At 36.9% G+C, this 16,810-nt stretch overlaps 2 protein-coding genes across 6 annotated transcripts in view; one reads left to right on the forward strand and one right to left on the reverse strand.

The window, feature by feature from the left end:
• MED28 (mediator complex subunit 28) overlaps nt 1–16,810 on the reverse strand; it is a 42,301-nt gene that overhangs the window by 14,934 nt on the left and 10,557 nt on the right. The gene's annotated exons all lie outside the window — the stretch shown is intronic.
• The window catches only part of FAM184B (family with sequence similarity 184 member B), a 37,714-nt gene that overhangs the window by 14,132 nt on the left and 6,772 nt on the right, over nt 1–16,810 (forward strand). For 2 of the 3 annotated variants that reach the window (XM_065699977.1, XM_065699995.1), the window contains exons 3-7: nt 4,653–4,763; nt 12,196–12,408; nt 13,608–13,761; nt 14,957–15,069; nt 15,470–15,654. In XM_065699977.1, coding sequence (XP_065556049.1) covers nt 4,653–4,763; nt 12,196–12,408; nt 13,608–13,761; nt 14,957–15,069; nt 15,470–15,654 — 776 coding nt within the window. The remainder of the gene's footprint in view (nt 1–4,652; nt 4,764–12,195; nt 12,409–13,607; nt 13,762–14,956; nt 15,070–15,469; nt 15,655–16,810) is intronic. The other variant, XM_065699987.1, reaches the window with a different exon arrangement.

The following is a 16,810-nucleotide window of genomic DNA, read 5'->3' on the forward strand; positions in this document are numbered from 1 at the left end:
ATTCCATAATCACTTGAAAGATGTCTGATGTAATTCTTGATGAATGTTCACTTTACAATGATGCCTACTACATCTGAGGGAATGGCTTCACATTTCAAACATTCTGGCAGCAGAGACAGTTTAAGGGTATAGAAGACAAAAAATGCATTTGAACCAGCTCTGTAGGTGAAAGACTTATATTGTGGAGCTACACTGAGAGAGAAAATGACCATTTAGTTCAGAGGACAAAAAAAGAAACATATTTAATAAAAATAGAAGTAATGTCATGGATATTTTAGGGTTTGGAAGTGTAGCTTAAGGGACTATAACAAGAAATTCTGGAATCAGAAGGTAGAATGGAACAACTGGAGGAAGATGTAGGTGTAGTCAAAGAAAGAGATCTACTTCAAGAGAAGGAAATCCTGCAAAAAAGCTGGTAAGATCGTTGTTAATGTCATTCTGAAGTATTTGTCAGTAGTCGCTCACATTGGAAGGTCTGCAAGTTATTTGTGCTATTTGAAATGTAAATTTTGATACCGCAGGAGATATGGCAACAAGGTTGAAATCCTGAAGCAAAGCTGTTGATAAAGTAGATGAACTGAAACATCAAATAACAGCAAATGATTTGTACAGAGGCCAGAACAGGAGCTGCTCTGAAGATGTGCAAGAGCTTAAACAGGTGGTTTGCTCTCAACTATTCAAAGGCATGGCATGCCAAAAGTACTGAAATCAGTGTCACCTTTCTGTAATGGCTTTTGGGTTATTCTACAGCATTCAGTCCTGTAAGATTCCCAGATCTCTGACCAATGGAACACTGGCTTGTGTTTATAACTTGAACTAAATGAGTTGCTGCAGTGATAGTGAAGAAACTACTGACGTCCTTGAGCTAGACCAGGGCAGAATGTTCAACTGCTTCTGTAACCAACAGAATTTCCCTGTTGAGGTCAAGTTGGAATGCTGATTTGGTTTCTTTCTTCTGACAAGCTATGCAGAAATAATGCAGGAATAAACTCAGTACAATGAGGAACATATGTGTCCTGAGAGTTCCCTCTGTATAATGTCTCCCCTTAAACAATTGCCCATCCCCAAATCTTTTCTGTATTTTTTTGTTCTCCTATACTGTTATGTTAACATTCTGGAAAATTGGACATGACATCAGAGACGTAAGAAAAAACAAATTGCCCTTTGTACTTTTTCACAGAACTAAGGCTGTCCTTGAGGAAGCCTACGTGGTTGGAAGTGAGTTACACACCCAACTCCAACCAGAGCAGCAAAAAAAAAAAAAAACCCATTCCTAGTCTGCAGAAGGGGCATACAGGCCTGAATCACTACAGCTCTACTTTGCTAACTAAAAGCCAGTATTTTTCAGTAGACTATGTCTACCTAAAAAGCATATTCACTACAAAATAGACTAGTGTGATCACAGAATTTTACCCTGGTTTTGTCATGTTATATAGTTAGTGAGTTTTATAGACTATGGAAATTGTAGCCATTTAAAAAGAGGATATGAATAAAAGGCACAGAGAACTTGCCTTGTAAAGGCAAGCATCAGTCCCATAAGGAAAAGATTTGTCTAAAGCAATTTCTGTCAAAAGGGCTAGAAGATGTTGTAATGAAGCATGCAAAGGAAATAAAGCCAGTCTAAAACTTCATGGAAGCTGAAAGAAAAAAATGCAGAAGGTAGGAATGTTCTTCTATTTATAGATGCTCTAATTCATCTACTTTTAATCTTATTGGTCACAGTGACATCATTTGAATTATCCTCACTGGAGGCGCTTTGAATTAATATAAAATGCAAGGATTTTCTTGCTACAGTCTTACTGGGGTGGGGGTGGGAGGAGGAGGAAAAAGAAAGTCAAACTGGTGTATTTCCATTAAAAACTCCACAGGCAGGAAGGTGAATTTATCCTCGATGTGATGAACTGCCTTCTTAGCAACACTTAACCTTGCATGCTTTGCATGTGACCTTTAGAGTGACTAATATAAGGTCCTTCCTAAAGAAAACCTTATTGTAGGTGTATTCCAGTTTCTGACTTGAATTTCCATGAATTGCTGCTGTGAAATACTCAGCTACATTGGTTAATCAAAACTTTGAACTGTGGCAGAGGATCTAATTCTGCCAAGTGTTGGTAAATGATTCCGAATACAGGTGTTACCAGTGAAATGATGAGGAGTTACAAATACCCACATGTGTATGTCCTCATTTAACTTGAGTCAGAAGGAAGGTTCATGTTCTTGTAGACTCAGACACATTACCCGAGCAATTCCTTTTCTCAATGAATTACAAGTGGCTGAGCTGTAAGTTTTGTTGTCAGTATGCATTAGCAGTGACTGGCTTAAGAGGTTCTTCAAAGGGTTTCACTTTCATGAAAACTGCTGTCTGTGGCTGAATTCTTTGGCTTCAGGAAATTTGCCATCTGTAATGATACTGTACAGGAGGAACCTAAATGTGAGCTGAAATCTATGCAGATGGAGGAAAACCTTGAAATACGTGGTTAGTTTTCAGCACATGCTTGAATGCTTATTGAAGCTTACAACTCAGTGCATGCCCAAGTGGTTTACCAAATGTGGGCATAAACTATGGAGGAATTGAATTTCTGTCTCCTCATTTACTTGTGTGCTTGTCAGACATCTTCTAGAAAGAAGATATTGAAGAATTGGACAATCAGACTCCTGGTCAAGTGTTCTTTAGACCCTTGTTGGTGCCAAGAATATACTTGTACCTATTTTTCCCAGTTTTAATGCTGCTTTCTGAGATTCATATTTACTTGAAAGTAATCCAATCGCTTGCTGACAAGTTGGGAAGCCATAAAAAGCATGCAGCTCCCATCACTAAATGTTGAGCTTCATAGTACCTTCTAGATTTTGGAGACTAGGAATTAAGTGCTTGTCAGAAGAATTAATTTCTGCCTATCAACCTGATGGATTGTATACACTTGTGTAATCTCATTTCTCAAACCTGTGTGAGTAAATTATCTGCTAGTGAAAGTGCTCATGTTTCATCAGTATGTGAAAACGCAGTGCTTCAGGGTACACATTTATACTGTCAAGTGTAAGCTTTATGAAAAGGACTTTGACTGTTATATAGAGCATTCACTTATGTGAATCAGTTTATACAGGTATATTTAAAATGATGCCAGCTGTAGGACTTCATGTGAGTCAGATCAAATTTAAATATCAAATACTTTAGTAAAAAAAGTCATATTAGTAGGCTTATAACCATTTCTTTTTAGAGATTCATATTAAAAATTAAGAATCATGTAAAAACTTGTGTTTTACTTGTGTTAGTAAAAGTTAGAATTACAATATTTATCATTAATAATGCTGTTTATATCCTCTGATGGAATTAAGGCTTGTAACAACTGTCTGAGAATTATTATATCTATTTTCCAGATAGAAAAGCTAAGATATAGAGAAGCCAGTCAATTGGCAAAGTTGCAGTGGGAATGCTGCAAGCACCAGATCTCCAGGTTTTAATCAGAGAACTTATTATTTGAGGTTAATATTATATTGCCTTCTTTTCATACAAGCAAAACTGTATTTTTTCTTTGCAATATTAATGCGTCTCTGTTAATCTTTTTAATTGCTACCTAACTGTTATCCATGTTTTAACTGAAATGCTAATATGTTCTCCTTTATTTAATTATGAGTTGCAAGGAATACATCAGTATTGCCTGTGCTTCTGTTTCCTAATATAATGTCATCCTCTCAACAATTCTCACTTTCTTAGGTTTTAGGTACCTTTTCTGTTATCTTGAATTCTTAAGCAATTTTGCTGTAAAAATGGATTCGGGGCAGGAGTAGGGCTGTGAGAAGGGACTGTAGAGGATAAGGGAGGTGTTTAATTGCTATTTTTTTCCATGTTTCCTCCATTTGCGGTGTCTGAAACTATGGTAGAATATGTTTTGAGTCAGCAAATTGGCATAAATAGGCAGAGCAAGCACACTTATATGCCTGTAGTATATATCACTTCAGGACATTTCTGCAAGTTGCACATTCAGTCTTTCTGCAATAAACAATTACATTTACTACAGACACTTTCTACAGGCTCTTTCTTGGTGACTGTCTTGCATATGTGTCACTGATATTCCAAAAACTATTTCTAGAAAAGAGGTGATTATGTCATCTTCTATTTTTTTATTTAATTTTATTTTTACTTCCTCACTGGGATTTTCTTTACAGCTACTGTAAGATAATGCTCCACTAAGATACCCATTAATGCTCCACTGTAAGATAATGCTTTTCCACTAATTGCCCATTAGTCATCTACTTATATGTATGGTCAGTGTATATTTATTATTTTCAGACCTTGTGGGTGGTTCTTGCATACTAAATTCTTTTTTAACACTAACACCACTCAAGGCAAAACAGTCTGACTCTTCATGCTGGACAATTTTCTGCCTCAGGGAAGCTTCCAGTAGAAGATTAGGATTATATGAGCTGTATTGGGTAACACTAGTACTAGAAAGAACCAGAAAGCAGACCAAACTATTAATACTTCTTTGACTGAATAATACATAAAGGATGTTAAAAAGCGTAGCATGTATAATTGCATAAACAGTAACACATATTACTGTGTAAACTGCTTTATGATGTTCTGTCCCAGCTATTGCATGCTCTTTCCTTTTTCCTTTTTCTTTTTTTTTTTTTTTAACCCTATTTTTTCACTTTAGGAGCTCCAGACACAGCTAGAGGAGCTTAAAAGAAAATCTGAGTGTGAACTAAACCAACTAGAGAGAGAAAAACAAGTCCTAGCTGGGAAACTTCAAAACTCTTCACTAGAGGTAAACTGGACATAAATGTAACCCAGTAATAAAAAGACTCTTCATTTGTCCTGTCATCTGAGAGATTTTTGGTTAGATTTCAATCATATTTGCTGTGTCATTCAAGAAAATATGCAAGGACTCCGGGTAGAAATAACAGGAATTACTGCTCCTGAACATCTATGAAGATTTCAACAAGCCTATTTATTTTGATAAATTTCATATAGCACTCTTTGGAGATGTATTAAGGGTTTTTTGGTGAGGAGTTTGGCTGTACCAGGTTTAGATGGTGACTCTGACTGTTCATCTCTGTACAGGGTTATGTGAGATTAGAATCTTTCTTACAGGCCCTTGTTGACTTTCTTCTTGGTTTGGGGGGTTTTGTGTGGGTAGGTATGTAAAAGGGCCTGCTTGCTTGCTCCCTTGAGCAAGAGAATTGCATGGAAACAGGGTTGAATAGATCATTGTTCCTGTTCTGCCTGCTTGATGGTAAGGGTGGAAACTGAAGCAGACTGGAATGTGCAGTAAGCATATTCTACATTATATATTATATATGATATATTATATATATTAGTAGTTAGGTATGCCTCTCTCTGTGTTCTCAAGATCAAGAATGAAATTGAAAAAACACTGTGACTCCCAAGTAGCTTTGCGAATGTCATATCTTATGTAGTATTCCTGACTCTGGTTACACCTTCAGTCATAATGCAAATCTGCGGACATGGACTAATCTGGAAATAAATACCTGAGATGCGTTAGTATTAGATAATCCACATGCTACAGCCACAATATCTAGTCACTTGCAGGCCAAGTGATGCAAATTTTCCAGATTAGAACACCTATCAAAATATTTGTACCGCAAAGTGTCATTATTTGAAAAGCTGTAACAGGTTGGATAAATAATTTTCTGCCAAAACAAAAGCAGACCCTCTACAAGGCAGTAATTTCCTCAGGTAAACTGTGCACCTTTAAACTTTCTGACAACTGTGAATACACATTTTTTCCCTCTCAGGTGTTCCCCTTCTGTGTTGTTCAGTTCTTTTTGGCAAATGCTATCTGCTTTAAAATTCTGCAGATGGAAAAAGTAAGGCAGTGAGTCATCCCATTATTTTTCTTGAAGTCATACATTCAGGACAGAAAAATAGGAAAGAAACCTGTGTTTCCTAACTCCTAGTCCTCTCACATAACCATGGAAAATGCAAGGACTAGTGGGAAATTACTGTCCCTATAAACACAAATAAATAATATAAGAAGTATATATCATGCCATGTTATGTTCACAACAGCATAGTAAGTATGAAGAGATATACTAAGAAATGTTTTGGTGTATCTTAAGGTCTAACTGCTCCCCAGAAGGAGGAAATGCTTCCTCTGAAGAGAAATTTTTCATTTTTCTTGGTACTCTAGAAGCTTATTTCTGAACCAATGACTTGGCAGTATTGCCAGGGAAGGGGAGTAATTTCAACTTATAATATTTTGCTTCTATAAATTTATGAATATTCACAGCCAAGAAACCACCATTTACTGTACAACATTATGTTTCACTGAGGGCATGCTTCCAGCTGGGAACCTTTGAGATAGCTCAGCCCAGAGCTTCCGCTTCAAAGGCTGGGCAATGTGCTGTTACTAATCCAGTTCTAACCTGGATACAATTTCAGATCTAAAAATAGCTTCCTTGGCTGCATAAGGCACATATTCGGTTGGGCTGACGTAGCTAGAGCACTATGCAGAGTAGACAGAACCATGATAATTTCATCTCTCTGGAGATGCACTTCAAAGTGGCAGTATTTCTGTATTAATGAGATTTTTCTGAATAAAGAAATCAGATTCACACCTATTTGGTCCTTTGGAAGGAAGAATATATGAGATCCTGTGTGGGTCGACTACTAATTCACTAGATTCATCCAGTTACTTGCTTTTGCACTACAGGATCTCTTCAACATGTGCTAAAAGGGCTATTCTGGAATTAGAAAGTACATAAATTGGAATCACAGGCATCACCTTCTCATGATACATCTTTGAACAAGGCTAGCACAGCAATGTCCAGAGCCTTAGTGAATACTGGAGGTACCACCAAATAGCAGCGGTAGAGGTGTGCCTACTGTCCCTCTGGTCAGGATTTGCCATAAATTTAGGAAGACTGTTAACTATGAACTTAACTGGAGTAACTGTGAAATAAGCCTAAAGGCAACAGTAAAATCTAATTTGATTTTTTTGTTGTTACTTCTCATACCACATTACCCTTTTGGTGCAATAGCATCATAGCAAGAGTAAAACCTTGTAGTATTTGGGTGCCTTATTTTGACACAACAAATTCTCAGTTGTGGTGCCTCTTCTATAATACATCAAAAGGCAGTTTAAGTCTTTTACGTGAATTCATCCCCTATCAAGGCATTGAAAAACTGTGCTTGCAAGCACAGTGAATTAAAATAATCAAAGCAGAAGTCAAAATGGGGGATCAACTGTGATGGCATGCACAGCCTTATACTTGCCCAGTATTTTCACCCATGTGCTAGCAACATCAGAGAAGTTACTACTTCAAAAGAATTGAGATATCCTTCCCAATAGAAGGACAGTAAGTATGGTTAGAAAAGAATGAATCTTGAAAGGCTTTTGAAATAGTTTAAAACTTATTTGTCATCTTTTAGTAATAGTTGTTCATTTTTTCTTGGAAGACAGTGGGAGGCAAAACCAGCTGTCATAAGAAAGGGCATGTGCAAACATAACCCTGAAATTCGAAAAGAACTCAGCAGAAACTAGAAAAATACTGTTGCCTTAAGTTTATACTGTGAATAAGCATTAGCTGCATTTTTAAGACCCTTTTATGCAGTTCTGGTGGATAAAAGTGAATGAGTAATAGTATTAGAGGTACAGTTTTTTCAAAAGGTTTTGTTTTGCAGCAGGAGGACACTATAAAACATAAAAGTACACAGCGTTGCTGGTTTGTTAATAGTAAAAGGAGGCAAACATCTTCTGGACTGCTGTGAATTGGTATAGTATTCATTGGCTTAATTGTTGCTTTACCAGTTTAAATAAATTCAGGGTAGAGCTATCTAATCTGAAGTAATGAAACACAATAAAATGCTTGGGCACTGCAAAGTATTCCAGAAAAGGATTTGCACTGTGGATTCGAAAGCCCTTTTAGTTGAAAGACAGGGGAAGAAACCTGATGGGGTGGAAATGTTTGTTTCTTAAACTCTAATAAGTGTGGCAAAGTCCATGAGAGTGGTTCTATGCTTGATATATTTGTGCAGGGGCTTTTTCCCTAAATCACTGAAAAATTTATTTAGAAATACTTTCCTTCTCATTTCTTAATAAATTATGTTCTCTGTTGCTACCAATTTACTGCTTAGCCTATTTCTATTTAGTATGATCTTATGTTTCATGTTAGTAGTGCTTTGAACCAATAATTGTCTATGAAGAGAGTCCTGAAGGTTAACAATGTTATGAGCACAGCTGAAGTTTATACAGACCTCTTTTCATCTTTCCTGCCTAGGTGAATATTTAACTCGCAAAAGAAATAATCCAAGTGATGTTTTTCCTGTTTCTTTTTTTTTTTTTTTTCTGTTAGAAAATACACAGCCCACTCTTCTGGCACATCTTTTTTACTCACTGGCTTACTTGCTAGAATCCCAGAAAAAAAATGCATGCTTGGGTATAGTAATGCTAATGCATATTACATCAGCTGATACATGGGACTGTCCAGCATTAAGTGTTCCATATCAAAGGTTAGTTTTGTAAGGAACTGCAGTACCAAAAAACTTTCTTTATGTAAGAAAACGTCAGCTTGAGTTTGATAGGTGTTAAGACAAAGTCAATGTTTTTACCTGTACCCAGAAGGCAAAGTGCCCCTTTGGTTAGATCGTATGATTTACAACTTATTTTTCAAAGAAAGAATAAAAATTGCAGCAGCTCTGGAAACAAAGATATCATTGGCAAGCAGCTCTGGTATTTGCCTGGTTTTGGAGTGTATCCAGGCTGCAGACAGATCCCATCACACAAAGAAATTAAAGACAAATAATTTTTTTCATCAAGAATAATATTTAACAATTATTCTTCATTAGTTTTGCCAGACAGTTTTCTTTGCATTTAATTGGATGACACAATGGAAGAAGCCAAGAAATGACTGGATGATTAGTTAACATAGTTTGGGGCAGCTAAAGCTAGGTCCTTTTTCAAATTTGCTGGCTCAAATTGGTTGGATAACATCAGTGAAATTCAAATGTACCATGTTGGTTTGAAATTGCTTAAGTGGTAAAACTAATCTTTCATTTGCTGGCCCAGTAAAAAACTTGGTTCACAAAACGCTAGGTGAAGGAATGTTTGTTTTCTTCTTACATACCAAACTAACATTCCCGGGATGTGTGGGAGACCTGGGCTTGGCTTGTTTGTTTTTTCCTTCTGTCAGATTTCTCACTATTTAAAGAGTCCCCTTGTCACTGGGCTATAGGATAAAACAGGGTGAGCTGCAGTGTGTCACCTGTTGCGACTTCTTCACTTGTATATTAAGTTATCATTGGATAACCTAGGCTTTCATCCCTTGAATAAATGTCTTGGTTACCTTCATAGGCACACAGATGTACTCTTGCTCTCTTGGGTTGTCTGTGCCTCCATGCTTCCTTTCTCTCTCTGTCACACACAAAACAGAACCACTGCTGCCATCTCTTCTTCCCCTGTGTGCTGTGACTAAAGCCATTTGTCTCCTTGCAAATGATAATTTGAGTTTTAAAAATGTTGAATTCAGTCTGGAGGAAATATTTACTCTTTTTTTACTTTGATGTGTACATTCAAAACTGTTTCCTTTGGATTATTTGACTAGAAGTTTGATCAATTGCTCGGTTTGGCCGCCAAACAGGAGGAAGTCAATTGCACAAGCTGGTAGCTTTACTGAAGAGTTTTTTATCAAGGTTAATATCTGCTTGCAGGTTTCTGTCATGTCTAAATTACAAATACTACTGTAGATCTCAGATGTGAAACATCTGTGATAAAACTGAGGAACTTTGAAGTTCAAGCATAGCACACTAGCCCATTTGGTAAAGGAAATCCTTGTTAATTATAATAGTAGTACGGCCCTTTGTGAGCAAACTGTTGGAAGGGGATCAGAGGGAAACTGGAGTACAAGATCAGTGATGACCACCAGCAAGTGACTGGAGAAAAGAAACCTGACTTGTGGGTTTGAAGGACAAACTATGTAAAAGGAAAGAACACAGTATACTGACTTGTGTATAGGAACAGCAATTCTGTAGCCGTAAACCTACTTAAAAATGGAAAAGTAGCTTTCTTGTAGCTTTCTTGCTAGCTGCTTACAGAGGTATAGAAAACAGATTTAGAAAGGAGTTGTGTAGTTCTCATTATACCTGCCTGTGTTCAAGTAACAGGTTTTGAGTAACCTCCACAGCGCATGAAGTTCATGAACATTCATGTTTCACATGAATAGTGCTTACACAGAAATAAATCATCTTTATCTGATATTCCGTGAATACAGACCTTTTACCCAAAATTATGGACAACTAAGAGATAGAACAAGTTTTTACAATGTTTTCAGGCCCTTATTTAGTTTCTCTGTAGAAAAAACAATTAAAATAGGATAAATTGATCAAGTAGAAATAATTATTTCTTAGATGTGTCTCCAAGAAAAGGTTCATATTAATTTTTCTTCTTTAATAACAGTATTTATTACTGGGTATAAACGCTTATATGAATTCTAGAGAGAGGGGAACAGATGACAAGAAATGGTAAATGCGGAAATTGGGACTAGAAGTGAAGACAAGACGAGGTACAATGTAGTTGAAAGTTGTGGTTATAAAGCAGAAGTAAACAATGTCCTTTGTCTGAAAGGAGTGGGAACTCTGGGAACTGACACAAGCTCTGTGGATTGCAGCATTTGGAGCCTACAGGGCACGGTTCTGTGCTGGGAAACTATGAGAATAGTAGAGGCTTAGAGAGTACTTGAATAAAGGCTGTGATCCATCTGGAAATTGAGAAGGGCCTGAGGAGAAGGAAAAGATGCATCTTTTGGAGGAGAGGGGTCAGCATGCTTAACCATTGTTGAGGAAGAGCTAGCTGGAGTACATTTAGCCAATATCCGAAAGGATTCCTAAGATTTGGAGAGATCTGGTATAGCTCATTAGTATCTCCCTTTCGACAGTGCAATGCTAGCTGGGGTCATGAAGTTAATGAGAAGTAAGGGCTTTGCGCATCATGCCTCCTTTCTTTTTACATCACAAAAAATATGGTGCCGTGAAAATTAAATGTGAAAGGATATGGACAACCTACTTAGTAAATCTTCAGCTTTTGTGGTGCTGCATCAAAAAGGTATATGTGCGCAGCTGAAGTTACAAGCGTTTAGATAGCTAAAGCTACAGTGCTTCCTCAGCTAACAGTCTGTGTACAGCATGCATGGAAAAAATAGTAAGGCAACACTGAACAGAAAAAGAACATGTATTAGTGTAGAGGTAAGAATAGGATGTAGTCACAGGTTGTAATCTGTATTGTATTCAATTTGCAGATGTGTGTAACATCATTTGAATCATTTAAAGTGACATGATATTAAGGATACAAACTTCTTCCTTTCATAGTTCCTCTGAGGCTTAAAAGTACAAGTATATAAAATATGGGAAACAGACCATCCTCTTTCACATGTTCCCCAAAAGAAAAGGCAAGAGACAAAAAGATTTTGCAGGAGGCATGCCAGAGCAAAAAATGTGACTTGGAAGTCAGATACTGCAGCTAAAACACTCATTGGCCTTGCGGTATGAATGTTCCTTTTGTGCAGAAGGCAGTTGTCCAGAGTTTTGCAGCTATGATCTTTGGAATGGCAAATTTAAGAAAAAGGGCAAATACATTTTTTTTTTTGTGCTGGATGTTGAGAAAGTCTACCAAATAGAAAAGAGAATAGACTCCTCCTTCCTTCCCCACAAAGGTATTTTTATAAACAGGTATTTTTTGTTCTTTTTGTGTCAGCCATTATTGACATGTCTACTGTATTTAGTAATTAAGCTAAGAGAGGGGAGAAAATAAACCAAGCCTGAAGCACAATGTGCAGAACTCTTGTGTCCATTGGTTCTAATCTACTGCTTTATATAAATGGATTCTGCAGTGTTGCATCTCCAGTGTGACAATAAGCACAGACGTAGGCCTGCCTCCTGTTTTATGCCATCAGTACTGTGCAAGTTGAACTATGGATTGTATAGATGAGATGGAGATGATCTGAAAAGAATATAAGAAAAATATTTGATGAGCAAGAGGCAGTACGTGCAAGAGGGATGTCAGTCTTCACTGGCAGAAGGTCTCTTTGCATGAAACAAGTGTCTTGCTATTTTTTCATAGAGCAACACATATGAACACATAGCAACACATTTTATAAACACAGGGTACATAAAATGCACTCAAATTTACATAATTTCTCTCCATTGTGAATGCATCCATTGATCCTGTCTTACTTTTTCTGGAAGGTGGCTCAGCTGAAGCAGATATTAGATCAGCAAGCAAGTAATTTCAAGGAGTCACTGAAGAAACATAGTCTACAGTCCAACAAGGAAAAAGAGAAGCTTTTGCAGGATCTTCAAAATATCATTAAAGAAAACCAGAATGTTAAACTGCAGCTGGAGGCATCACATCAGAAAGTCTTAAAAATGTTGGAGAAAAGCAAAAATCAGGAACTCAAGGTCAGTTTGTGACATACGAGTGTAAACAAATAAAATCTTGTTTGTGGGCTAAACCATATTATTTACAGCCAATTGTCAAAACTCAGTTATCTCCAGCCATCTTACTAATGGGTTGCAGTTGTTGCACACAGTGAATAATTCTGCAATTTTGAAACCCTATCCTCTGTTGTTTTGTTTTTTTTTTTTTAATTTTAACATTTGAACTTGAACTTAGATCACAGTGTGAATGAAAGAATTTCATAAAATAATATTGTCTAATCTCTCTAGTTAGGCTGCAGTTAATACAAACTCCTGTAGCTGTGCTCTTGCTTCAGAAATACGAGGGAATTCCTAAGTGTATTATTAACAGGACTCAGTTTTATTGTTTTTCATCCATTATTAATTTATACATAAATCCTTTAAAAGTATAATAGATATGTATAATGATGTGTCTTGACTTACCTACCTTCAAGAAATAATTCTGTAAGTGGATGACGCTTTTAAAGGTTCAGTTGGATTTATTTCATTGACAAAATGTTAATGCAATATATTAATATTCTAAACAATGCTGCAGTTTGAGGGGAAAAAAAGGCAACTTTAAAAATGTTAGTGTGATTGTGACATAGAGTTCAGATGTCCCTGCTGATATTGCACACCTTAGGAAAAATCTCCGTATAGATCATGCATAGTAAAACCACCTTAAGTAGAATTTATATCTTCTTTATATATTCAGGATGAACCCCCAACTTAACAAAACCAAGCTGAAGGCAGTAAGTTGGTAAAAATGAAACTGAGGATAGGAGTTTGCTTTCAGAGCCACTACCAAGCAACTGTTCCATCATTTACAGTGTATCAGCAGCGCTTCTAACAGCAGAGTAAGTTCTAGGCAAGAATGATACGAGGAAGGATAGAAGCCTTTGCCTGATGCTCTGTGATAAGTAATGACATACAGATCAAATCTAGGAGGCTTTGTATGTTGTATGTTTGTAGTGCAAAGATAAACAACTAATAGATAATATGTGGATAATTTCTCTTGTACCTATTAAGTGTGATTTTTAAACTTCAGCACATTTTTATGCTTGTGTTGAAGAAGTGTCATGTAAAGCGGTGATAAAAAAAAGTTTTACAATGAAAGATCAGATTCATCCTGGCAATACAAGTAAAACAAGATGATAAACAGGCTCCAAATATTTTGTTTTTGGGAATGCTTTTGCTTACAGGAGGCAGAAGAACGTTTGAAAAAGGAATTTAATGAGACTTTCAAGAGCCAACATCAGTCTCATAGGCTGGAAATACAAACCTTGGAAGAGAAGGCAAAGAAAGAATTACGTGATGAACTCGAGCAGATACAGAGGCAGCAAACTGTGTTGCTAGGTATAATGTCTCATGTCATACACAGCTCTTACTGTTTGATTGTATGCTGAGAAGCACTGACTTTTCTCCCATTCATTTTCTTTCCCATCTTCTGGGAACTCAGGTGTTTGTGATTCTCCTTTTTCATACCCTGCAATTTCAGCAATACAAACTTAATAGTCTTTGTTAACCTGGCTCTCAACTGTCAGCAACAGGATGTTGCTGGGAGAGTAGTCTGGTGTACATTTCAAGTATGCACTATCAGGTATATTAAATTGGAATACTGCAGTGAAAGGATATGATTTTGCTCTTTTTTCTATGATGTGAAGATTTATTATACACAGTTCAAGTCTGTTCCATTGAATTCAGCAATGGATATTAGTTGCTCCGTCCATATTGTTCAGTCAGCATAGAAAGTTCCCTAAACTGTTCAGAACCAATCAGAACACTGCACTAGAAGTACCTATAATATCTCCAGGTTTAAGCTCAGGTTATTAAAGCTCACTTATAAAAGGGGGTTTTAATTAAAGACAGAATAATTTTAAAGTAATTTTAAAAATTTAGTTTAAATTAAATTTTAAATTTATTTAATTTAACTTTTAAAAACTGATTATCTTATTATTTGGAGCTTTGTTGCCAGTAATTCAAATTTGCTAGAAAGACGTGTTGCTCTCTGAAGTTTATATGTTCAATAGATAAATTCTGTCCTTCAAGAAAAATTGTAAGGAGACAATAGAGAGAGCGAGCTTGTACTTGATCCATTCCAAACCTTGTACTGGATATACACAAAGGTTGTAGTATATGACAGATCTGCTTACATAAGTATTGTACTTCTTTAACACAACCAGAGCTTTCCTCAGTCTGCCTTATGGCCTTCTATAAAGCACCAGTGGACTTAACAGGGAAGCTCAAGGGTGCTTCAGTAAAATTCAAGGTCAGAAGAAGCCAGTTTTATAATGATGTAGTCTGTAAAACTACTGCAGAATCACCTCTGGTTCTGATGTTGAATCATTGCTGTGGTAGCTCCATATCATCTTACTGTAGCTTACCTGAGTGACCTCTCTAGTAATAGAAGGCCATCATACTTAATGGTATAGGAGTTGAGGAACAAAGCAAAATGTAATGTGTTAATGTTTCCATCTACATTGTCTGCATCTACCTTCCCCATCCAGCTGGCCTCTGACTGCCTGAATGATTGTTGTCTGATTGTTACTAGGATCTCTAAGGATGGAACTCTCTGAGCAACAGACATCGTGCACTAACCTCAGGAAACAAATAGAAGAACTCCAAATGGAACTGAGGAGTGTGAGGACACTGAAGAAGCAACAGGCAAGAATTCAGTTCCTACTTCATTACCATGTTGTGTTTTGCAAAAGCAGTAGTATCAAATTTCTCTCTTCAGAGATAATAAAAGTGTACAGACTCTTTTACAGAAATTGAATGGTTTTCCTTCCCTTATGTCCCACTTCAAAATTGTTTACCAGCTTTTCCTTATAGCCAGTTTTTTTTCCAATTTAAAGATCAGAATCTACAACACAAGTAAATGTTGTGTATAATGTTACAGTAAAATTTTATATTTAGTAAAATATGTTCAAGAAGTTTTGATCACATATTTTGTCTTGTACATAGAATTGAAAACACAGTTCACAAAAATTCAGTGCACACAATTCCAGCGAGATCGTCACGTTTATAAGAGGCTGTGAATAACTAAATTTGGCCTTTTTCTTAGGAAGGTAGTAGCCAGAGCCAGATCAGATCTCTCCATGAGGAACTGGAAAAATGTCAGAATGAAATTTCTGAGCTCAAGAAAGAGAATTTACTTCTGAAGGACACAATGGAACTACTCAATGTTGAACTGAAGTCCCAGAAGGAAGAAGCTGCACATCTCCAGGATAGTGAGAAACAGCACAGAAGGTTTGCCTTAAACTCACACTTCACAGTGCTATCTAGATATATATGATGCCAGTAATGATGCTAATAATGATGCCAGTGTCAGAGGTGATCTAAATGTGCTGAGTGTCAGAATCCTTTCTTAAGTGCTAATTATAGAGGTTAGGAATTTTGTAAAAGCAGTAATTCATTTCACACTTCTCTCCAGCCATAATAAAAGCATTGGAACTAATTGTTCATTATGTATCACAGAGAAATATATCCAGTATAGCCCACAAGTGTGACCTGGGAAAATCTGTGTAACGTCAGCCATTGAAAGGCACTGGAAGACAAAAACAAATACCAAATTCGCCCAAGAGCTACTAAAAAATATGTCAGTCTCTGAGAATCAAGATCAATTTTTTATATGTACTCTCTGTAGCTGAAACCAATGGGTAGTTAACTCTAGAGTGGACACTTGAGAATGCCATCTGTAGTCTGTAAGACTTAGCTTTGGGGGAGTAAAAGCAGAGATAATGGACTCTGACAGTGCCTCTGGACTTGTGAAAGCCTGAAGCTGTAATATGGTGTCAGGGCACAGGGAGGGGAAGCTGACTTGTAGTCTTTACTGTCTTGTAGAATGTGGAGTGCATCCTCCTAATGTAGCCACAGGCTCACAGAGCATGTGTTGCATAGTGCAGTAATAACAGTCTTCCCTGCTTAAAAAGTGCAGGATTTACCTTTTACATAGGGGACAAGACTGGGTTCACTGTCCAGTGCATTTGTATGGCTGCTGGATCCTTTGGAATTTCTTTATTATCATACTTAACACATTCTCTTTTCAGAGAGATTAAGGGATCCGGTAAATGGCTATCTTTTAGTTCATTTCTGCAGTGGTGTAGAATGTATGCCACTAACTACTCAAGCTGTATGTGTAAAAGTATTTCTGAAGAGGATACCCTTGAAGGAATCTTTAAAACGATGTCCTATATAGGCGAAAGAAAAGCACTCAAGGGATTGAGTGTCTCTTGGCAGACTGTCAGAGTGGTCGGAGTAATTCCATTGCTGTCTACCAGTCAGCAGATATTTAAAGAATGAGAAGGACATGGGAAAGATTTTTTTTTTTCCTTTGCACTCTTTGGAGAGTTACTTGAAAGTGACTTTCATTTCAAGCTTTTGAAGCAAGATCAACAGAAAGGAT

Source organism: Lathamus discolor, chromosome 1 (assembly GCF_037157495.1).
Source record: "Lathamus discolor isolate bLatDis1 chromosome 1, bLatDis1.hap1, whole genome shotgun sequence".
Classification (NCBI taxonomy): domain Eukaryota; kingdom Metazoa; phylum Chordata; class Aves; order Psittaciformes; family Psittacidae; genus Lathamus; species Lathamus discolor.